Source organism: Taudactylus pleione, unplaced genomic scaffold (assembly GCF_031769625.1).
Source record: "Taudactylus pleione unplaced genomic scaffold, aTauple2 ptg000089l, whole genome shotgun sequence".
Taxonomy (NCBI): Eukaryota; Metazoa; Chordata; class Amphibia; order Anura; family Myobatrachidae; genus Taudactylus; species Taudactylus pleione.
In genome coordinates, this window is record NW_028284491.1 from 4,151,751 (window position 1) to 4,177,891 (window position 26,141).

General features: G+C 43.4%; 1 protein-coding gene across 2 annotated transcripts in view; it reads right to left on the bottom strand.

Annotated features, from left to right (window-relative positions):
* Positions 1 to 26,141, bottom strand: part of FNDC3A (fibronectin type III domain containing 3A) — a 262,911-nt gene that overhangs the window by 133,959 nt on the left and 102,811 nt on the right. For both annotated transcript variants that reach the window (XM_088469122.1, XM_088469124.1), the window contains one exon: positions 11,974 to 12,049. In XM_088469122.1, coding sequence (XP_088325248.1) covers positions 11,974 to 12,049 — 76 coding nt within the window. The remainder of the gene's footprint in view (positions 1 to 11,973; positions 12,050 to 26,141) is intronic.

Below are 26,141 nucleotides of genomic sequence, written 5' to 3' on the forward strand. Positions count from 1 at the left end.
TATACAGGGGAGACTGACCCAAAACTTCCTGAGACCAACAGCTACAGCAGCGCACCGATAGTGGACTGTGAGCGTCTCATATACACGAGGTGGGTAGGAGGAGTGACCCAGATGCACGAAAACCTGTGAAGGAACTTCGTCTGGGTCGGGAGCTGCTGGGAGAGAGAATACCTCCCATAAGCTGCAATAACCAGCAGGGTACGCTGGCCTCATGGTAGCAGAAGCGTCTGCTGCCGATCCCTGGCGTCAAGAGACGATAAGGCCCCAGTGGTCTAGTGAGGACGCGGACACTCTGGGCCCTCACTGCAGCGGCTTCCAGTGCGTCTCCGGCGCCGGAAGCAAGGACTGTCACGCGCGGTTACCTGACATCTCCGTGTGTCTGATTAAACTCTGGGCCCCAGCATAGCTGATAGCAAGCTCTGCCGTGATATATATATAAAACTTTTTTTTAATAATGTAATATATGGGATACTGGGATACTAGAAAAGGAGTGACAATCTACTGCAGATTATATTGATCTAGTGAGTATTTTATAACATAATTAATAAACAAATGACTAGTATTGTGCTTAATAGTCAGCCCCATACATAGATGTCCTGCGTACCCAGTTTTCAATTTCCTGCATCTTGGTGCTGAATTAAAAGGAGAAGGGGTGGAGGCTTGACAAATGAATGTGGTTATAAAATGCTCAGCAATGTATGAGCTGTGAACGTTACAATGCAGATCACTAGTAATATGGGATGTTGCTATTGATTTATTTGCATGTCTGGATTCCATGAAAAGTATAACTCTTGCTATGAAATTGCTATTGTGGAACAATATCCCATGCCGTATTGTTTGGTATTCCCCATCCAGAATACCCACCCCTGCACTCCACATGGGCTATACACAGTTCTTAAATGCTTCACCCAGACACTATAAGAATATGGGGTCTATTTACTAAGCAGTGTTAAGAGACAAAGTGAAATGAGATAAGGTACCAGCCAATCAGCTCCTAACTGCCATGTCACAGGCTGTGTTTGAAAAATGACAGTTGGGAGCTGATTGGCTGGTACCTCATCTCATTTCACTTTGTCTCCTAACAATGCTTTGTATATAGACCCCTTAGTCTCATGTCAACATTTTCCAGAATATCAGCAGAATTCTAATAGGGGTTTCTGTGTAATGAGCCCATATCCTGTTAATGTTTAAATGCTGCATCTGATAATTTTTTTTTTAAGACACTGTTCCAGTATTCTAAAATAGTGCGCCAGGGGATATCATACCAACACACTGTCATAATAACAGGCTAGGTGGCGCTATTTGGCCATCTGTTCTGGCCTGGGAATGTAGGATCCTCCACCACAGCACTGAAAATGTGTGGTTACACACCTGTATAGACCCAGTATAGACCAGCTAGCAGCAGGCCAACAGCTCATAGAAGACCTTAGGAGTACCCAGTGAAGCCAATGCTTGTCAGATATGAGGCCTGAGAGAAGTCGAGAGAAACAGATACAGCAGAGTCCTGACACTCTGCACATGTATTACGAGGGTGGTCCAATAAATCAGGTAACACGACCTCTCATTGCGTAAATGTATTCAACTCGTACTTATACATATAATCAATAGTATGGCCTTAGTACAGATTATTTTTCTACATAGTGTCCATACTTGTCTAAACATTAGTTCCAACGGTACACCAAGGCAACTATCTCCGCATAGAAGAAATCAGTGTCAGGCGCCTGAAGCCAGGACATGACGGCTTGCTGAAATTCACCGCTTTTTGCAAATCACCTTCCACCCAAGTGCTTCTTCAATGGTCCAAAGAGATGGAAATCCCAACGGTAGTGCCATAACAACTCACACGTGTGGTTAGCTGAGTGTGGCCTGGCGTTATTAAAGGCAGTGCGCCAAAACCGAACCGGTTTCTGTGACATGACGTTATAACCATACACCTTGACAAGTTGGCGATGACTTTCAGCTACTGATGAGCCATTTAGATGCAGAAATCTGATCACACTACGCACCTCAATGTTTGATCATGTTTCTGCCAGCCCTGCCATCTTACAACTGATGGAGGGACAGGATGACTGATATGAGGTGCAGTCTAATAGTCGTGAGTGGAAGCAGTGGTCTACCTGATCTGGCCTGGCGGGAAATTCAAACACAAGAGAGAACATTACACACGTGAGAGATCTTGTAACCACCCTCGTAGAAAGGGTTAGGAACTTATGCAGCATACTACATAGGTGCTAGCCCGTGTTTACGGACAATTAAAACTCATATTTGAAAGGGATGCAGTCAGGATATCGGTGGGCGCTATCCCGCCCGCCAATATGCTGACACTTACATCCAGACATGGGACTAAAGTCAGGGCGTCAGGATTTTGACGCCCATCAATAGCCCCACTACGGAATCCCGACACCCGGCATACCGAACGAAGGTAAGCCGGGTGCCTTAGCGTCGAGCCGCGCGGGGGGGAGGGTTAGGTTTAGGGACCCCCGGGAGGACTTAGGGCTAGGCACCCTTGGGAGGGTTAGGGTAGGGGAAGAGGGGTGACGCTTAGGCACCACTAGGGGGGGTTGTATTAGACACCCCCTCGGGAGGGTTAGGTTTAGGGTGCGGGGACGGGGGGTAGGTTTAGGAACTAACAGGGGGAGGTTAGGGTTAGTCACTAGGGGGGAGGTTAGGGTTAGGCACCCCTAAGGGAGGTTTAGGGTACTTACCTTCAGCTGTCAGGATTTCGACCCGCTGGCTGCCGCTGTCATTACATACCGATTCCATTTAAAAGTCTGACTCTTTTGTACATCAGTATACACAGACTGACTAAAAGTAATTTCCTTTATTACAATATATAAAACCCATTTTATGTATCCATACCCATTTGCATTCATAGTTCATACATGCAGTTGCATGCCTTTGTCTGCTTTATGTCAGTTAATTCAAACCTATCACTGCACTTGCAAAGGCAAATTATGGGAGTACACTGTGTACATACACATTAGGCGTTTACATGGGCAGTTTAACCAGTGCAGCGGGTACTTTTCACATTCACTTCAAATGAACACACACGCACGCATTAGTGGCGTATTCAGGGTCTCATAGGAACGATAACAAGACTGTGTCTGATCTTTGAGACCCTGAATGTCAATGCCGCCACTGCATGTATATTTTGAGATATTCTCCCTAATTCGGAAGGCAACGGGGTGAAGTTATATCTGTTGAGTGAGTGCCAGATATATGAGACAAACACATATATTATAGTGCCTATAGAAAATCATCATACCCTGTCAAAATCCTAATCTTTTGTCACATAGCAACATGGAAAATAAACTGAATGAAGTCAAACGTTTTTCCGCTTTATTTACATAGTATAACCCTTAACAAGTAAGTGAAACGAACATTTCCACAAAATCATAATTAACATATTTTAAATACTAAGATACATGGTTTGTTTAATTACTAAGATACCTGGTTTGTTTAATTGCTAAATTACCTGGTTTGGATAAGCGATCATACACTCTAAGATTATCTGTCCAGACATACAACTAGTTGGTTGGTTGGAACGAAAATCTGGTAATATATGGTAGCAAATGACAATCGATCATTACTCCCAAACACCGGAAAACTGACAAAAAACGACCGTACAGACAAATTGGTTGGAGCCAGGAGGATATTGAGCAGGGAAAATACCAAGAGGCCAATGGCAACTTTGAAGGACTTACAAGTCTTTATGGCTGAGATTGGTCAGTCTGTGCATGTGACAACTATCTCACAAGCTTTACACAAAGCTGGCCTGTATGGCCGGGTGGCAAAAAAGAAGCCTTTTCTGAAAAAGTGACACATTAAATAACCACTTGGAAGATTCTGATGCCATGTGGAAAAAAGATTCTATAGTGAGATGAGATCAAGATATACATTTTTGGTCTGAACTCCATGTGTTAGTGTATGTTTGGCAAAAACACGGCAGACCAACCAAAACACACCATAACTATTGTTAATCATGGTGGTGGCAACATCATGATGTGGGGGTGTTTCTCTTCAGCAGTGACTGGGTAATTGGTCAGGATTGATGGGAAGATGGCTGCTAAGTACACCCAAATTCTTTAGGAAAATCTGATGGCCTTTGCTAGACTCCTAAAGATGGTGGTTCACCTTCCAGCATGACAACAACCCTAAACATATCACCAAGAACACAACACTGTGTTTTAAAGATAGGAAGGTGAATGTCCTTGAGTGGCCAAGTCAGAGCCCTGACCTAAATCTGTGGATGGAGATGAAGAGAGCAGTCCATCGTCCCCACCAAATTTGTCCGAACTTGAACAATTCTGCAAGGAAAAATGGCCAAATATTCTCCAATACAGGTGCTCAATGCTACTACAGACACATCCCAACAGAACGATGGCTATAATCAGCAAAAAAATGGCTCTACAAAATGTTAAAATGGGCAGGGCCGGATTAAGGCTTGCGGGGGCCCCTTGGCAAGTAAATGTGGGGCCCCCCTTCAAGCCACACGGAGCCTACCCCACCCAAGCTACATGGAACCTACCCCACCCAAGCCACACGGAGCCAACTGCCCCCACCCCCCACCCCACACACAAGCCACACGGAGCCTACTGCCTCCATCCCTGCCCTTGATTACTCATCTGACCTCCCGATTCCGACAGAGCTGCTCCCTAGTCCCCTCATCAGTTTCACGGGCATGATGACGCCGACAAGGGGACTTGGGAGCCACTCTGTGCTGTATGCAGCAGCATTAACTGTGCTGCTGAATGCAGTAGAACACAGAGTCGCAGCAGCTGAGCCCCCATCCAGGTAAAGGTGCCAACTGGATACCTGTTCTCGGCAAGGTCACACTGACCCTGTGTGGGGGCCTCTCTGTGCGTGCGTCCCTTTAATCCAACCCTGAAATAAAGTGCTACTTAATAAAAATAACCAGCTATAATAAAAGTAAGTTTCAGAACTGTTGCCTTTTTTTCCACAGTAGTTAAATGTTGTAAAGCGAAATGTGTAAATAAAGCTGGAAAAAATTAATTTAATATTATTTTCCAGGGTGCAATGTAACAAAAGGGAAGGATTTTGACAGGGTATGATGATTCCAGATAGAACTTTTGCTTGCTTGCTTTGCGTACTGACAGCTGAGAAGGTGACTCGATCTGTTTGCACTAAGCAAATAAAACTCAAAGACTGAACAGGACACAGGTTCCCTTTAAAGGTAAATGCTAGTAGTTAGAGCAGGTATAAACTCACAGAAAATATTGGTGTTAGTAGCATTTCAAGAGAGGAGGGGCCCAGTGTGCAGTCTCCGTCTGGGGCACCCTCCTCTCTCAGTCTCCGGCGGCCGGCAGCGCCACAGCGGTAGACTCTGGGCACTGTTCAGTGCCCAGACTCTACAGCGTATGCACAGAGCAATGCCGCAACTTTTCCCGGTGCTTTCCATACTGCGCATGCGCAAGAACGACGAGAAAATGGCCGTGGCTGCCATTTTCCAGCCGTTTTCTACAGCGACGACACCGGCTGCGACGTGGGACTCCGGAGTGGTAAGTATTAAAGATATGGGTGAAGGGTGTGCTGTGTGGGCCCCCCGAACCCTTCACCCATTATAAATACGCCCGTGGTTAGTAGACTTTTAAAATAAAGGAATATTTAGTTATCCTATTGCTCCTTAGTTGTCATTGGATACAACTTTCACCATGTCCTGTTACATAATGGATACAGACTCATCTCTGTCAAACCGAGCTACAGTAGCACTGGGGGAATAATCATTACATAAAACGCAGTATCAGCTCATATGATCACAGCAGATCATTAGAGCATTATTATGAAGAGACACATTTTATGGTCAGATTAACTATTACATCTGAAAAAATCAAAAATAAAATACTGCATGTTTTCACACCCAGGTTATCACAGGGAAAATAAAATAAAATTAGTGTGCCTGTCTTATTTTATTGGAAGTACTGTAGTGAAAATATGTCACCTCCTATTCATATAAAAATGGTTTATTACTCTTTTTGTTCAGCCCTGGGCTTTAATTACAAATGACTCATCCTGATTTGCATGCATTAGATTTTTTTTCCTCCTCTCCCCTAGACGTGTGGCAATTTCCTCCCAGCCAAACCATCTATAACATGGCTTTCCTTGTGATGTCAAGCAGCGTTTAATGGCTCATAGCAGCGGCTTGGGTCTGTGCCCTGAATGAGTCATCTCCATTCATGATTTGTGCACAACACAGATTTTCATGAATGGGTTATTTAGATACAAATGGAGACCATTCATATGATCCCGACTCAATTTGCTGTTACAGAGGGGATATTTCTATTTTAGTATAACATGAGGAATGGAGAAAATATTTTGCATATCTCTGACGGTGCACACACAGAAATGTCAGTCCTGATCCGTTCACCGCACTGGGAGCTATAAAAAGATGTTCATACTAAACAGGGAGTTAATGTCACATTGTAGTAACGATATGGAACTGTAGAGGATAGACATGCTGCATATATGTTTAGGCACACAGTTAACTACATTATCCATAGCTTTATTTATATATAAACACATACATAGAAAGGAGGGCAACCTTTCATTTTCTTTTTGCACCACCACATCCTAGACTAAAAAGGTGACTCTTAAACACATGATTAATTGCATAAAATGAATCGCTCCCTCATGAGATTAATCAACCAAGGGATCCTTTATTTTAATCTTGAAAGGTATAAGAAAATAAACAAGATCATTGCACTTTACAGCGATGAAAACTTCCTGGGTATCACATCATACTGGAAACAGTAACAAAGCCAGCTGTCTCCTGTGAGATGAAATGCTTAATGTCTCGTGCCTGAAAACATCGTATGTCGGACTATCCCTAGACATCTATAATATGATATAGTCACAAACATAGATGTTCAAGTTTCTGAGACTTATTAGGGACTGGTGATGGGGTGCGGCCAGGCTTCAAGTCAGGGCACTGCAGAATACCTATTGGTATACGGAAAGGCTGATTGAAGAAGACAACTGGTTGTAGGACAGTAGAGAACCATGTTGCACAATTTCAGAAATGTTTCCAACATTACATCAAAAACTACAAATACAGTGTGACATTACTGCTAGCCTTTTAGTGCAAAATCCTAACTTTGTAATGATCTTTCCCCTTAATAACTATGGGTGGTAAAGGAAACCAACTCAGCAGATCACCTAATAACTTGGCAATAAAGATGGCACTTCTCCCCTTCCTGTAGTAGCAATGTGTGGAGTGAAAATGGATCTACAAACATTTACACAGACCAAGAACATTCCTACACGTGTGTTCTGATTTTGTTTCTGGTATTACAGGTCATCATTCTGCTTGCCACCAACACTGGTAACTGGGTGGCAGGCCCGGCGACAGGGGGTGGGGGGGGGCGGGACTAGGGGACAGTTGTACCGGTCCCTGAGGTTTCAGGGGGCTCCGGGCCCCACAGACTAAATAAATAGAAAGCCATTGCCTGCGCTCTTGCAGTGATCAGCAGGGTGCAGGCAACAAGATCCGTCTGGGGTGCTGTTGCAGATCCTACTATTTACTGCACTGTCCGGCAGTGGCTAGTGCAATAAAGCATTTTTTTTTTTTTAGTGCAGCACCGCACCGCTGCAACAGATCAGAGGAGCCGCGGCAGGCTGCTGGAAGAAGGTGAGAGTGTGGGATGGAGGGCCACTGTGGGGGCTGGAGAGAGACTCTGGAGGCTGGAGGGCAGCTGTGCAGGCTGGAGATACACTGGGAGCTGGAGAGAGACACTGTGGGGGCTAACGGAACACTGCTATATGACAATGACATTGGTTATATTCTTGCACAAACAGGCGTCTTCCGGGCCATGTGGTGTCTAAACGTGAATACCGAGCACCTACCCAAGGAGGAACAATTCCTTCAGAGGTTCCCCATTGCAGAGAAACCATATATAGGTAAGGAAGACTCTCAAATGACTGACCTGTGCCTGCCAGGAACCCGGGATTTGTGGACCCCTAAAAAAATGTGTGTACCGGGAACCATGATTTCTGTTGCCGGCCCTGCTGGATGGTGATTATTATATCACGGTATTCCAGTTTAAGGAACCTATTACGACTAGTACTCAGATAGAAACTGTAACTGGAACACCTTGTACTGACAACCACAAGGTGCAGTCAGAGTGCAGTTAGGAAGGATGCTTCTCTCCTCACAATGAATAATGCTTTAGCTGATATTTTGCATTCCCCTTTAACAACTAAGGATAGTAAGATGAAGAGCAGAACTTGATAATCATCTATAATGAATAGGCCAAACAAAGAAATAAGGCTGATATCCAGGGATAGAATGACAAAGGATTTCCAAAAACTAGAACCGTTTTTTTGGTAAAGGTTATTTGGTGGCCACTTTTAGTCCCAGAAGAGTGCCCTGAATCCATCTATACATTTCTGTTTCTTATACAGCTGTATAGCTTACTACAAGGTTAAAAGAACTACAACGATAAATGTACATATGTATCACAAGCATTGTTAATGGGAAGTTTTTAGAACTGATCAGAAAACAATGTAATATAGATACTGTCACCCTCATTCACTCTCCCAAACACTGCATTCCTTATATGTGAGGCGGGTAAGGCTGCCAGGCATATCGGAGAAGTTTCATGTACCTATAGACCAGCAGTGAAAATTAGCCTGACATCAGACCAGTACTGGGACGGGGGACATGGGGATATTACAATGGTAGCATGATTGCATCACGAACTGAAAATCACGTAACCACATCACTGTGGGAAAAATGCTACTTTGTCCCTTATCCTCTCCTACCACTGGGTCATTGTTGAGAGCACAGCAAAACATTCACCTCTAGTGGTGAGTAGGAGATACCTCCCCAACTTCCAGGTCGATCAAAATCAAGACAATGCAGTCCCAGTAAGGAAAATCAGGCAGCGACATCAAATCATAACGGTCACCTTAAAATTGGAAGGTATGCAACTGGAATTTAAACGCTCTGAAATGGGACATTTAAATGAATGGAAATAACTCCGGAACGCAAACACATCCAGTATTAACTGTAATGCCACTGGGAAATGACCCTAAATTATGCATAAAAAGATGCTCCTTAGAGGATGTATCAGAACTTCTCCTCTCTGTCTTTTGAACAGCGGACAAACTAGAAGACAGGATTCCTATACTAATGCCCAAAACATTTTATTACTCACAAAAATAAACATACTACTAAACATTTTTAAAACCAATGATCAAGCTGCGGGCGTGATAATTTCATTAAGCACCACCTCCTCCAGGAACTACTGTACAGTATACTGTACCACGACATGTTCAACACACAGAGAATGGGGAGAGAGCATTGAAAGTGCTTTATCTCCCCCTTTCTGGCAACCACAGACTCGGTGGTACCCTCGTTTGAAAGAGGGGAGTCCTCTCTTAATTGGTGAAACCTCTGAGAAGAGCTCTACACTACAGAAATTATTATGAAGTATAGGGATGCAAAAATATATTTATACATTTTAAGAGCTTATTATTAATTTTTTATTTTTTTTAAATTGAAGATTTTAAGGTCCGCTTTTAAAACAGCAATGTTATTAAAAGGCAAATTCCAGCATGTCCAGTTGGAAGAGATATATAAATCCACGTCGGATTTAACCATTAAAAAAAAAATGCAGTTTTAGAAGCCACTGGAGATATTTCCGAAAAAAAAAAAAGTACACGATTACTGCTTCTATATCAATAAAGAGGTTAATTTGTGCCAGATGTTGCTAATAAGTCCGCTGCAACAGATCAGAGGAGCCGTGGCAGGCTGCTGGAAGAAGGTAAGAGTGTGGGATGGAGGGCCACTGTGGGGGCTGGAGAGAGACTCTGGAGGCTGGAGGGCAGCTGTGCAGGCTGGAGATACACTGGGAGCTGGAGAGAGACACTGTGGGGGCTAACGGAACACTGCTATATGACAATGACATTGGTTATATTCTTGCACAAACAGGCGTCTTCCGGGCCATGTGGTGTCTAACGTGAATACCGAGCACCTACCCAAGGAGGAACAATTCCTTCAGAGGTTCCCCATTGCAGAGAAACCACATATAGGTAAGGAAGACTCTCAAATGACTGACCTGTGCCTGCCAGGAACCCGGGATTTATGGACCCCTAAAAAAATGTGTGCCAGATGTTGCTAATAAGTGCAGTTTATTAGTTGATGATCAGAAAGTTCTACCACCTATGTATGTAAGGGCAGAACCACTAGCAGTCCAGTCTGGAGTATTCGAGTTTGTGTTAACACCATGCCACGGGCAGTGAGGCACTTTCTGCTGCTCAGCCTGGAAAGGGTTATAAGGCATTATATACAAACAATCTGAAGTCTGTCATTCTGCAGGAGGAAGAGCATTTATAAATGGAAAACACTGAAATCTGTTGCCAGTCTTCCCAGGAGCGAGTTTCCCGGCAAATTCATCCAAAGATCAAACCGCATGATGCTTCCAAAAGCAAGACTGTCAACATAACAAATATAAACTTACTCTACCGTAGGAAAACAGCTGAACAAGCATGATTTTGTAGTATAGCCAAAAGAAAATGGAAATTTTAGCCGTATCATAACGTTTTTTGAAAAGAGAAAGCAGATTCATCAGAATGAAACACAAGGCATCTGGAACAACGTCCGCTGGGCAGGAAAGACCGAAGTGGAGTTGTTTGGCCTTAACATACAATGCCATATCTGAATGAAATCAAATACAGCTTATTGCCATTAAAATCTTATACCAAGCGTTACGAACAGTGGTGGAGGAATGAGAATTTGGGGTGTTTTGCAGCCACCAGTCCTAGATGCCTAAATTGAAGCTTAGACAAAATTAGTTCATGAACAGGACACTGAGGACCTGATTCAGAGATGTATGCTAACCCGATGGTTAGTGCACATCTCCGATGTTTGGAGGACTCCGCATGCGCAACAGGTGTACTGCGTATATGCAGCCCTCCGACTGCATGCCCGCTCACAGTGTGTCCCAGTCGCAGCCTGACTGACAGGCTGCAGCATTTGGGAGGCGGAACGGGGGCATTCCCTGGCAGTGTTCCCGGAAACAGGGGCGTATCGCCCCCGTTTTCCGGGAGGGACGAGGCCACGGTCTGCGTGGGAGCACACAGACTTCATGGCCTTGCAAGCTTCCAGGACCCGGCCAGGCTGCGGGAAGCTTTAGCTCTCGTAGCCTGGCCAATGGAACTCAGTTGTTTCGATGGTGACCCCTGGTTGCGACCAGGGCCGCAGTGCTGGGATCACGCAAATGCAGCAAGGAGGTGTGTGACACCTCCTTCTGCATTTGCATTTTAAATGGACGGAATTGCACAACAGCTTGTGTGCAGCTGTGCAATTCCGTCCACCTCTGAATCAGGCCCTGAATCTAAGCTCACCAGTACATCAGCAAATCTACAACAGAATGGCATAAAAAAGAAAAGCACCATGGTTACAGAATGGCCAAATCAAAGTCCAGACCTCAATATTATTGAAGAGAGCGGCCGACAAATGAATACCCTCAAACGTCAGTGAACTGATGCAGTTTAGTAAAGAGGAATTGGTTAAAATTCCTTCGATATGCTGTAAGTTATTGCTGCTAAAGGTGTACTATTTCACACATGGCTTATTTATATTGTCTTATTTTGTTGCTGACTAAATAATGAAAAAATTAAAATATGTTATGGGTTATAGGTCACACGATTAGATAAAAAAACTAAACACTGCTGCACTTAATTAGGACCAGATGATTGCGAGTTACGTCCTGATATGTGAAAACACAGACTTCAAAGTGAGAGTGTGCTTTCTTTTTTATATATATATATATATATATATATATATATATATATATATATATATATACATACATACATACATATACACACACACACAATTCTTATATCCATCAGTACATGTGATTGTCTCGCCTGTAACGGGATCGGTTGTGAGCTACAGTGGCACATACATTTTTAGGCTTTTTAACAGCGATAATAATCCAGGAGTCTGACCTGTAATGCACTGAAACTGTCCATCTTCTCTTCTTATTGTAAATGCTTCCCCTGGGTTGACCTGGACCAGAATAACCTGAAAAAAAAAAACAGACAAAAGAAATCACAAACCCATCCAGACTTTATGTAATAATGACGAGACAAAAATAATGGTTATACATGTGAGAGATCTCTCTACACAGTGTCCATCCCTGGGCTACTGGGGAACAATAACTCCTGCAGTCCTGGGTTATACATAGCTATAGTTGGAAAGCGCCATGTTGCAAACCTCCTTATTACCGCCATCAGCATAAAGTGATGTGCAATGCATACATAATGGTCATTTTGAGACTATACATACAGTACATCTATACAATACCTAGCATAGTAACCTATTTTGAGTTCACATTTGTATTAATTGGTGTACTGTGTAAAATAATCAGCACTGTAGGTGCTGCATATACTGTATCTATCTGGACATTGGGGCTGATTCAGAGTTGTACCTGACACCGATGTTTATGCAAATGAGCAATTATTAGTAAATTGTGTATGCGTCTGAGTCGCACAGCGCATGCGTCAAGGGCCATTACTGTGGTCCCTCACAGCGACAATTTACTCACAGCGTGACTGACATTCAGGGAGCGTTTGTGGGAGTTAATAGGAAATAGTGACAAAGAACAAAGACGTGACATGACCTTTCGGGGGCATGCACACCCTGCGACTGCGATCTCGTAAGCAATAGACATGGCTCCGGTTCCCATGGCCATTTTGTGGGACCGTAGGCTAACTCAGGACTCAAATAACTGAATGATCTGCGACGATTTACGCAGATGCTTGGATCTTCAAAACTGCAGGTGAGTGTCTCAATACATCGCTCGGCGACTGCGACATTTGTATATTTTTGCATCACAGCTGCGTACACATTAGCAGCAGCAGTGACATTAGCGTACAACTGTGAACCAGGCCCACAGAGCCCTGCAGTCACACGTGCCACAAGTGTACATGCCGTCAAGTCTCTATGATGGTCCCAAATAGGCAACAGTGTGGATCATCAGAGCCGCCATCAGAAATTTTGTGGCCCGGGACAGACCAAATTGGCAGGGCCCCCCAGCCCCCATTATACAGAGCCTCACAGCAACCCCCTCCCCCCCCAAATGAGGGTCCCGCCCACCCACTACTTCTCCCATGCCAAATTTAAAATTACTGACAGGCTCGGCCCCCGGGGGTCCGCTCCTACCAGCGGGCGGCCGCACGCGCACACTACTATATCCCCTTCTTACTTTACCTCTCACTGACAGGCTCGGCTCCCCACTCTACGCCACTCTGTGCCCACTGCTATGTCCTTTAACTATCTCTCTAATTGCCCGCCACTGCTGCCGTGCATATGGCTGGCTGTGGGAGGCAGGCAGAGAAGATGCTCCCGGCTGCTCGATTGTGTTATAGGCTAACAGCACAGAGCAGGCTGGGAGCAGCCACTCTGCCTGCCTCACACAGCCAGCCATATACACGGCAGCAGCGTCGGGCAATTGGAGATGGTTAGAGGACATAGCAGTGGGCGCAGGCAGCTGCGGACCCCCAGCCGAGCCAGTCAGTAAGTTTGGCAGATGGGAAGTTGTTGACAGGCAGAGAGGGTGGGTCCCCAGAGTGTCTGGCCTCGGGACACCAGGCTCGGCAGTGCCCCCCTGATGGCGGCCCTGTGGATCATACTTCATTATTACAGCCTGAGGTTCTAGGTTAAGTGTTGAACAATTTGTGTGTCAAGAGCTAATTAGTACATTTGAAAAATGTATTAAAAATGTAACAAACCAATAGCTGCTCAGGATACTGTAGGTATCTGGCACCTAAGCCAATGGTTCCCAAACTGTGCGCCGTGGCACCCTGGGGTGCCTTGGGACACTTTGCAGGGGTGCCTCAGGTTGGTGGTCCAGCACCAAATCATATTCTGCATTGTAAATGTAATGTAAATATGTGGACAAACAGAAGTACAAACCTGTCCCCCACCACATAACTGACCCTAAGGATGACAGGTAAGCACAATTTACTTCACTTTACTACTTCACTAAAAAAAAATTAGAATTTCTCAATAACAAACTTTTGGCTTAGCGATGCAATGAAAACAATGCTGATACTCTCGGGCGCCATGATTCAAAAAAGTTTGGGAACCACTGACCTAGGCATTAGCAGCAGATCCTTGAAGTTCTGTAATATGGGAAGTGGGACTTCCATGGCTCGGACTTGTTTTTCCAGCACATCCCACAGATGTTTGATCGGATCGAGATCTGGGGAATTTGGAGTCAACACTGTGAACTCTTTGTCATGTTCACCAAACCACTCCTGAACAATTTTTGAAGGGGTGTACTTGGTCTGCAACCACCTGTTTAGGTAGGTGGTACGTGTCAAAGTAACATCCACATAAATGCCAGGACCCAAGGTTTCCCAGATGAACACTGCCCAGAGCATCACATTGCCTCCACAACTTGCCTTCTTCTCATAGTGCACCCTGGTGCCATCTCTCCCCAGGAAAATGACACACCCGCACTTGGCCGTCCACATGATGTAAAAGAAAACGTGATTCATCAGACTAGGCCTCTTTCTACCATTGCTCCATGGTCCAGTTTTGACGCTCACATGCCCATTGTAGTAGGCGCTTTCAGCTACACAGCGAGCTGCAATGCACTGTGTATCCTGACAACTTTCTATCGGAATCGGTATGAAATACCGCCCGACAGGTGAAGAGATCCCGGCAGCGGCAGCCCAACAGCGCTGGAAAATCCTGATCATCCTGAGGTAAGTAATAACTAACCTAACCTAACCCCCCTAACCTTAACCCTCCTTAGGGGTGCCTAACCCTAACCTCCCCGCCAAGTGCCTACCCCTAATCCCCCCCTTACCCGCTGCCTAACCCTAAGTCCCCCCCGGAGTTGCCTAACCCTCCCTCCCCCTAGCCTAACCCTAACCCTCCCTCCCCCTAGCCTAACCCTCCCGGGGGGGTGCCTAACCCTAAGTCCCCCCCGGGTGCACTAAACCTAACCCTCCCCCCCGCGGCTGTCCGCTTGTGGAGCCCGGCATCCCTTCGATCGGGATGCCGGGCGCCTGTCTCCCAGCGTCGGGAAAATGACAGGCGTCTAGATATAGACACCTGTCATTTAACCCACGCCAGGATAAAGCAGTCGGGAAGCCGGCTGTCGGGATCAAGTCAGCCGGTTTCCCGATTGCATTCCCTTTCTATAATACCCAGCATTAACTTTGCCAGCAATTTGCGCTATAGAAGCTCTTCTATGGGATAGGACCAGTCAGGCTAGGCTTCAAACCCCACACATCTCAATGATGAGCCTTGGGTGCCCATGACCCTGTTGCTAGTTCACTGGTTGTCCTTCCTTGCAGTGGTTAGGTACTAACCACTACATACCAGGAACACCCCCACAAGACCTACTGTTTTGGAGATGTCCTGACCCAGTCATCTAGACATCACATTTTGGGCCTGAATCACTATGGAACACAACTGCAATAGCGATTACACACGCAGTTCAGCTGCGATAGTATGTTAATTAATTGCGATCGCAATGCAGCCGCTGGACTACATAAGAACGCCCACTTTACCTTACACACATCCGTAATGTTTAGCAAGACTGCGAAAACATTGGTACAATCGCAGCCTCACGCACACTTGCACAAGCCCTGACCTTACTCAGAAATTGGTAACTTCCACGCACGCTATCAGGCCCCTGCAACGACGTTCAAACTCACTGGCACGCCTGCATTTGGCCGACCACCCCCCCGTTACCACCCACAAACGGCACTTCAGGTCAATCATTCTCCGATGGGTCTGCATAGTAATTGCGATCGCAGTGGCTGGTTCATGAACGCGCACTCTGATACATACGCGGTATGCAACAATCGGCCAATTGCGCGCGTATTAGCAACTGCGTTCCTTGTTGGGTCAGGCCCATTGGTCCTTGTATAAGTCACTCAGATCCTTATGCTTTTCCTGCGTCCAAAACATCAACTTCAAGTACTGAGGGTTCGCTTGCTGCCTAATACATCCCAAACCTTGACATGTGCATTGTAACAAGATAATAACTGTTACTCACTACATGTGTCAGTGTAATGGCTGATAGCTGTATATACTGCAGCCAGTGTCTCCTACTGTATGCATAGGTTATTGACATAAAATAAACAAGTAGTAATTTTATTAACTGGGTTTAACTGACCTATTCAATATAATGTGATTTCTGTTGCTGCTTCATTAGCCATCTTGTCCTAAGCTGTCCTGCCGTGAAACAGTCGGGAAGCCGATGGACAGAATGCCGACCGCCGGCTTCCCGACTCTGTACAATCCCGGCAAGGGTTAAATGACAGGCGTCGAAATCCCAATGCCTGTCATTTTCCCTACAACGGGAGTCCGACACCTGGTTGACCGATTGAAGGTAAGCCGGGCGATGGGCGCGGACAGCTGAGCGGAGGGGGGGCGTCGGTGGCGATAAGGGTTAGGTTTAGAGTTCCCGGGGGGGACTTAGGGTTAGGCACTCCCCCCGGGAGGCTAGGTTTAGGCTAAGGGAAGGGGGGGTTAGGCACCCCGGGGGAAGGTTAGGGTTAGGCACCCCCAGGGGAAGGTTAGGGTTAGGCACCCCTCCAGGGGACTTAAGTTTAAGAGGCTGGGAAGGGGCGATTAGGTTTAGGCACTTGGGGGGGGGGGTTAGGCACCCCTAAGGGAGGGTTAGAATTAGGAGGTAAAATTAGGTTAGAAAATACCTAGGACAATCAGGCGGTAAATCATGCTGAATCCGTCCTGCCTACCTGTCAACAACTAATGCCGTTAATGGGTAACTTGGGAACTTTTTAGCAAGTATAGGATTCTGCAGTGTATAACAGGTGTAGAGCTGCAACAAGATGAAATCAATAATGCATGATTAGTGCACTGCAATTTATAGTTCACCAAATCCATTTATTCCCACAAAATATATTTATACCTGTAGCAGTGCAAAAGTCACGGCTTGGATTTAAGTAAATGGATAAAGTCAAATCTATGTGCTACATCTGCCTCCCAATAGTTTTCTTTACATACACAATTCAAAATGTTGTGTCCCTTTGTGATAAATTTGTGTAGCCGTGATATAAAAGACCTGTGAAATTATTACATAGACAGAAGTATACGGTTTAATATCTGCAAGCCTTAGAGTTTAAGGTCCGCCAGGATACAGAATTTTTCTAGCATTCGGATCACAGTGCCTAAAACATGCTAAATTACATTCAAAGATTCACTTCTGTCTTTCCCCACACTAAGGGGTTTATGCATTAATAATCAAGGCACTGCCGCGATTATTAAGGATCCATTTTGCAGGGGATATTCTCATTTTTATTGAAAATCTCCATGCTTTGTACAAAGGGGAACTTGCAGGGAAATCGGTTGCGGAAAACGCTATCCCTACGAGCATCCCCATGTTTGTGAAAGACTCCTCCTGTGGAAGCTGACACTGCACATGTGCACGGTGTCAGCTTCTGGAGCCGACTGGAGGCTGCGAGAGAGATGGTAAGAACTTGGCCTCTTTTCCGGGTGGGAGAGCCACTGGATTTTCAGGAGCCTCCTGGCCATTTCAGGAGAGTAAACAAGTATTCACCTACCCTATACTAGGTGCAAAGGATATGCCTCCAAACAGCCATGTTTTCACTTACATCCAGCTCTGTATAAACACACACTGAACTGTGCCTACATAACAATGTCTTGTTACAACCTGGTTCCACTTCTTCGGTCGGAAGTTTAGATGCGATTGCAATACATACGGCTCTACATCGCCCATACTTGCTTGTGCACATTTCTGGGCATTGTCGAAGTCAAATAATTGAATATGATCGCATGCAATTATTATCAGACGATCTAGTCGTCTGTTGTCTTATAAAGAGTAAATTGGACACTACTTTCCGTCGGCGCAATCCAATGTGCACAACTGCGAACCCACCACACACACACACTGATTCACATAACGCACACACATAGACTTATATGCTTACACATAGACGCTCGTATGTATATCCACATGCGCACACATAGACGCCCACGTGCGTCCTCACATACATACATACGAACATTTCCTACATCAATGCACAGACACACATATGCGAATGCATATGTATATAATGGTTCCTATTTACAATAAGTTAATAAAGAGAGTCATTAAAGGTCTTTTTAACAAGTACCTGTAATTATGATGTAATATGTACTTAAATAAGATCTAAGGTTTAGAACATAGTAGACATGTCATGTTTGATATTATATTAAATCCTTGTTCATTTACAGATCTCCGGTTCTATCGGCAAGGAGATCGCATCATGCGTCCGCAAGTTATGAACTATAGGGAGTTATTGGTTAGCATGTTAACATTTTGTATGTAGTGTCGGTAGCCAGTTTAACCAGTTCTTCGGCGGGAAACTACACAAAGCAACTGTTGGAGAACCAAGACATACCCCTGATGACACCATATGAACTAACCAATGACCAGAATGACCAGGATCAAGGACCAATGGAATCATGCCAGCGTGTCTCTATTGTTTTATCTGTGACCTGTAAGGTATATAGGCTACTGCTCTGGACACCATAAGGGAGTCATTTTCCCTTCTTTGATGACCGCAGGCTTCAGGATTGATGACTGAGAACTGGATCCAGAGCGCTAGCGTATGTATCGGCTGTACCTTGTATTTTACTTGCTTTTTGCGCTAATTGTTTAGATCACAGTGTGTTATACTTTTTCTTGCAAAATATAACTTTTTGTGCTTTAGAACCACAATTGGATTGGAAAGCAATTATTTCACTTCAGCGATTAAGGGGTATCCATAGCATGCTCAGTGCAAATTAGCATTCTGCAATAGGCCATAAATGTTGTATAAAGTTAGACAAAAAAAAATTGCAAGAAAAGAATTAAACATGTTAGAACTCTGTTTAACTAGTAGGCAACTTCCTTCAAGCAACAATGTTTAGGGATTGCTTGCAGCGCTGTTACCCCTGAATAACATCTGTGTGCTTAAGGTTGCTAGACTTCTCTGTATATGCACTGCAGATGTCACAGCTATGTTGTTGCACGACTATGACGTCAGTATTTAAATACATGTTGTAGGAGATCAGGGAGAGCTGAAAGGTCAGGAAAGATTTGGTAAATATGGTACAAAAAGAAAACCCACAACTAGTTCAACGCCAAAATGACACTTTTATTTCTTATCTCCCTGTGCTGAACTTTTTTATAATGAACTTACTTTATTTCAATGGAACAAAGCCATAGAACAGCTGAGCGTGATGAATGTCAATTAGAAGCTAAGTTTGTGTCATGCTTTTGTCCAAAATTCACTGCGAGCGGATAAAGGGATTACAAAAAGGCTTTCAGCATGAGAAAAATAATTGGTAAACAGCTGCTAGGCAAGTTTGATAAGTACTGTTATAGCATCTCCTAATTGAAATGTGACAAACTCCAGTAAACGAGTTCTGTGTGTTCTGACATCAGCACATCAGCTCACATAGAAAGTATGCCGAGCATCTGCCCTCACCTACAGCAATAAACTGTATTTAAGGAATTACAACATCTAAAACACAAGTTGGCTTTTATAAAAGATAATTCACAAATATAGCGCCATATTCAATTAGGCTGCGAAAAGCCGTTTCAACGATACTTTATCGCCAATTACATAATTTTTGCCGTTTTCACTTATCCCCGTATTCAATTTTTCCGGCTTTTCGCAGGTGCAAAAAGTCAATGCATTGGAGCTTGCGAAAAAGTATCACCTATGAATAGGTGGCGAAAAAAAGTGCAGAATTGGGGTTTCGGGGTACAAACTTAAAAAAAACACCCCAAAAAACGTAATTTCATTTTGGGGGTGAAAAAAAAATGGGGGACAAACTTAAAAACTAGCAAAATAGACCAAGTATGCCCCAGGTGTTTTTTGATTGCAGGTGGATTTTTCATGTTTTTTTAAAAGTTCACATTAGCCACTTCAAAGTATGTTTGCACCCATTTTCATGTACCCCAAATTTGATGGGACTACTTATTTTTAACAAAAAAAATTGCTAAATGCTATTCTTCACCACTTTCTAAAAAATGCAAAAAAACTGCTATTGAGACCATTTAAAGGCCCCAAATAACATTAGCAGGGCAATTCGGGGGTACCCATAGTTAACCTCCATGTGAGAGCATCTTTTCGGGGGTGTCAGGCTGATTTCCCCAAAAATGACAGAACTTTTTGCAGATTTACTTTTGGCCGGGTACTGTTTTCGCCGATTTGAAATTGAATACGGGAAAATGTGGGGACGAGCATGACAAGTTTTCGACCTGAAAACCTCCGATGACGGCGAAAAGTCTATTAGATATAAAGATGTGACTGTCAACTCCGTTAGTAACAAAAAAAAAAAGGAATACTTTAAGCCGCACTTTCCAACATTTCCCCCTTGCGTAGCAGGACCCTAAATGAAAAGGGGGATTTGTCTGCTTCCAGCCGAGGCCAGTGCAGCACGCAGAGTTTTTTTTTAAATTTCAGAAGGAAAAAGTTTACTGTAGTGAATTTTAATCTGGTGTATGTTTTCTATAAACTAAGTATTTAATACTTGGGGAGGGATGTACTAAATGATGAAATGCGGCCTGAAAACACCGTTTTCAGAGTTTTGGGTGCATTTCTAAAACATAATTAATTATATTTCCACTGGCCAATAACAGTTACCAACCTGATCTCTCTATCACTGTTGATACCTCGACCATCCACCCCGCCCCACAAGCTCGCTGCCTTGGTGTCATCCTTGACTGTGAACTGTCCTTTGTTCCCCATATTCAATCTGTCTCAAAATCATGTTATATACAGTTAAAAAACATATCCAAAATTCGACCATATCTCACACAAGACACTGCAAAAACTCCAATCCATGCACTCATTATTTCCCGCATTGACTATTGCAATAGTCTCCTTACTGGTCTTCCCAAAAACAGGCTACCACCATTACAATCCATTATGAATGCAGCTGCAAGGCTTATCTTCCTTGCGAAACGTTCTTCTTCTGCTGCCCCGCTCTGTCAGTCCCTCCATTGGTTGCCGGTTTTCTACCGTATTCAATACAAAATACTTTCACTTACACATAAGGCTAATAACCAAACCACACCAACATACATCTCTTCACTCATCTCAAAATATCTCCCAACCCGACCTTTCCGCTCAGCACAAGATCTGCGTCTCTCATCCCCATGCATTACTTGCTCCCATTCACGGTTACAGGACTTTCTTCGCGCTGCACCCACTCTATGTAATAACCTACCTCGCACAATAAGACTTTCCTCTAGTCTCCAATCCTTCAAGCGTTCCCTAAAAACTCACCTCTTCAGGCAAGCTTATCAGATTCCAGAACCTCCCACATAACCTTCATAGTTTCAATATCTAATTACATCCCCTTTTACAGTCCACACACAATTTCACACATCGTCTTTCTCTCACATCCTCATGACATTTGGTCGACATTCCTCATGACATTTGGCTGCATGATCCTGTGTGACTGGATCATGCAGCCAGCCAAGAAACTGTGCATTCTGGCTGGACCAAAATGCAATATATAGCACCTATCCTTGTGTATCAATGCCTATTTCCCTATAGATTGTAAGCTTGTGAGCAGGGCCTTCCTACCTATATATCTGTATGTTATTACCCAGTTTTGTTCTATTAATGCTTACAATTGTAAAGCGCAATGGAATATGCTGCGCTATATAAGAAACTGTTAATAAATAAATAAAATAAATTTCCATATGTACCACGCTCCAGAATGCACTACATTCTGGAGCTTGGACCCGGAATTGGGCGTTATTTAATAGACGTCAATGGGCTTCTATCCGCAATTCCCCGAGAGTGATCCAATCGGATCCCTCCCTGCACCCCCCGCGGTGCTCGTGTTCTTTGACAGTATGTACTAGATAAGTAGCGGAATTTACAGCATTGAGAATAAGATGCTTATACATCCAGCCCTTAGACACCAGGAAAAAAAAAAATTGTTGTATAAAAACCGTTTACGTACTTGAATGTATGTGAATTAGAGATGAGCGGGTTCGGTTTTACTCTGTTCTTTTCGCTAAAATTATCGCAAGTCGGATTTATTTTATTGGCTATCCAAAACACGTGATAGCCAATCGCCAATAAAATGCAGTTTTTGAGATCCAAACATATCTGAGTAAAACTGGACCCGCTCATCTCTAATATGAATGTACAGAATCACCCATATAACATAACCAAACCACTAACAAGGGTCTCATAATGCAGACACCAATAGAGCACAGATCCCACTTTCATCAGTACAGAGTAGACTCCATTTGGACCACTATGCACTACATACTTGATTTTAAGAGTTCACAGTACAGAAGCCATTAGACCTATAACACAACACAGACCCCATCTGACCACCTTATAAGGATTTAGATTGCAACTCAGATGCACTGATGAGAAGCAACTAGTGCAGTGATTGGCTGTGCTGGATGTCTGTTCTCCAGTTAACTCCAACAACCAATCATAGTTTAAAAAACGTATGTCGTCACTGATTGGCCATATAAAACCGGCAAGCTGCATTAATTATGGTGGTGTCCGATTGTTCCTATAAGAGTTCTCAACGGTACCGCAGAGTTTTATTGTAGCTGCCATACATTTCCTCAGGAGTGCTTTGCCCACACCAGAAAATTCTGCAAGGTGACTTAAATAATGTAGAGTGAACTTTACACTTTCTGTTCCAGGGAAGACCCGTTTATCTGCCGGTTAATCTAGATCCAAGCTCCTCTTTTAAGAGCTTCACACAGAAACAACAACACTTAGATGCAGGGTTCAAGATTTCCAAGAACCGAGTGCACAATTACCTTAGGTCCTTAAAAAGCAAAGTATACATGCATGCAATTCTTCTAATATATCCCGATAACCCTTTTTCTGCCTTCTCGACACCAAGCATTACCATAAAATGACACAGTTTCAAACAAATAAAAATCTAAAATTAAAAATTTCTGTCTGTAATGTTAATGTAGCACTGTAAAATAATTTTTTATTTTTCTATTTTTGGAAACTACTAGATTGACAGTTGAATCTGCCTCCTCTTACAATTCTATACAATGTTAGGGCAAAAAATAAATAAATAAATACATGTAATTATTTCTTCAATTAATGGTAAATTGACATCTTGAGATGAATTAATAGTGACAAGTGTACTTTAAATGTCATCTATTGTGTGTGATTACATGAAATAAAGACATGGATCCATCTGGTTTCAATGTTGCACTGTTTGACCCACACTACAGGAGAACAGTATCGTCATGGTGAGGAGACACGTTATTCATACAAATAGCTCTCCGCTACAATTGCTTGTCCTTAACATCCTTTTTATAAATAGGTATATAAAATCTTTAAATAGCAATAGGTTGCTTTTGAAATAAATCTCAGAGCTCCTAGAATGCTTTGCAGCTGTCATGATTTTCAACACTGACTGAATTTATTGTTTCGTATTTAGAGGGATTTTCACAGGACTAGTGATGGATCAGGAAAAAAAGAATACATGAGTTTTATTTAATATTATTAAATAATGTGATGAATGAGGACCTATGCGAGTTGTTTTTTTCAGTCATATGGACTCTAATATACTAGTGACAATAAGAAGGGTTATTTTGGTAGTGTTAAAGTTTCCACTGAAGGAGTTCCAATCTTGTTAAGTACCCCAGCACCTCCAACAAAGGGAGGTCCAGCTAAGTATGGGGGCTTGTACTTTCAGGAAGAGGCACCAGCTTCGGGCTGGTATTTACTATGGCAGGTGGACACTGCTACGGTGTCCCTGTTATACTAGATACAAGCCCAAGGCTATCCAGTATTGGGGCTGGTTGAGGTTTTTAGAGATGTATGTTGCAAGTTTTTTTTATTTATGACATTGCATTGTAGATGAGGACTGTATCCCCGCAAAATCCTGAGAGAAATTCATTCATTTCTAAGCCAAAGGACCCACATACAATATACCACAATAACCCTGTGCAGGCATCACCTTTTTAAACTATTGGGTTAAGAAATTGTCTAAACTAGAACAAGCTGGGTGTATGAACACGGTTTCATAGAGATGTGTTTAGTGCCAAAATCTTCTTCCACCAAATTGACAGCAGGCTTCCATGCTCAGCTGGGCTGCACGTTAGCTTAAGCTGCATACACACGTAAAGATTTTCTGTCCAACCATCCAACTAGTTGATTGGTTGGAATGAAAATCTGGTAAGGTATGAAAGCAAATGACAATCAGCAATTTGCTCCCAAACACCGGAAAACGGACAAAAACTGTTGTTTGAACAAATTGTTTAGATCAAACATTTAACAAACCTGTCTGATGACCATTTTCATCTGTTTTCTGGCATTTAGGAGCAAATTGCTGATCATCACTTCCATACGTTACCAGATTTTCATTTCAACCAATCAACTAGTTGGACAGAAAATCTTTACGTGTGTATGCAGCATTAGGCACTCCCAAAGCCTTCCTAATTGCAGGAGTCAGCTGAGACAAAATACTCTGGGGCCGAATAAACTATAGTTGTACTGTTCCTATATATAGGGACATTATGGCAGCTTGTACCCCCATAGGCCGCGGCCAGAAATCAGCCTGTGACACGTCCCCCGAAACCGCAAAAACAGTTCTGGCAGCACTTGCCTGTAATTGAATTCTACCCTCTGTGTCTGTACAACATTCTAATTTTCTGATTGGCTATAGCTTGCCCTAAACCCATTCTGATCCTAGTCAAAACGCAACAAAACTCTCCTTTTCCACTAGATCCCATATGTCAAAAAAGGATTTTTTTTTTCTAATAAAGAAATAGGCCTATTTATCTAGAATGTAGATAACATATTCTGAAATCGTCTTGTCTGGACTCGGTCACCCCTATCAGCTGTAAATACACTTTTAAACATGGACAAAGCACTTAAAATAAGGCTGAAAATTTGACAACACGCGCACAATATTTCTCTTTTCATCATGCATTAATGTGTACCGTCAGTACAATAGCTTGTATTGGTGAAAGCGCATTGCAAACGGAGCTTTATTGTATCACTAAAAGCATGCCCACTTGTTAGTTTCGTGTGCTCTTACTGTTTTTAAAAATACGGTGTTTAATCCTATTTTTCCCCATTACCTTCAGTTCATTTTGCTCATTCCTCATTCTTGGTTCATATACAGGGCCAGATGTACTAAGCTCTGAAAAGTGATAAAGTGGAGAGTAATGGGGTACATCCACTAGACGATCTACTCCCTGTCCAATATCTAAACGATTTTCCCTTGATTATTTCTCTTGAAATTTTATCATTCAGTCTGAACGATTTGCAAACTATCTTTAATAGATCAAGTGAAATTGACCTGCATGTTCAGTCGACTGACGAGATGATCAAACGACCAGCGGGAGAGCGCATCGTTGATCGTTAACGACCAAACACTGCACGATTTATAAACGATTTTTAAACGATAACGACGTCGTTATCGTTAATTAACCTCCAGTCACTCAGCTCCCAACTGTCATTTTTCAAACACAGCCTGTAACATGACAGTTGGGAGCTGAGTGGCCGGTGGTTTATCACTTTTCAGAGCTTAGTACATCTCCCCCTTTTATATTTCTGGTCATTAGTCTAAAGATAATCATATATGGGAGGCCCCATCACGCATGTAAATGGACTATTTTATTTCTACACATAGAGATGCGTCCTCATATACTATGGCTGCAGTGGCGCCAAGCAGCCCTTCTCGGTGCACCAAGTCCCATGCGGCTTTATTCCACACCAAGGTTCATTGTACTCCGTGTGCAGATTCAGTTGCGCTCCTATATACAAGTATAACATATCGTATTGTGCAGTCCCGCGAAGCGGTTTGTCACATTCGTTTGCGACTAAGACGCATTTTCGGGTGAAAAATACGCCCAAACAAATGCTTGGTTTGCACAGGACCGGAAAGCTCACTTGCGCCACATGGCGTATTGAGGCTAGGTGTAAGCTGTACAATGCCCACGCATTCTTAAACTAAAACAAAACATTTGTAAACTTATTTTTTTCCCTGAGAATTGCCACCATTAATAGAACGAAGTCATTTTAATATAACAAATGAATGGTGATGAGACGATCTGTCCTCTGAAAAAAAAAAACTGCAGCACAGATGTGCATTAAGAATAGTGACTCATCGCTTAACCTTG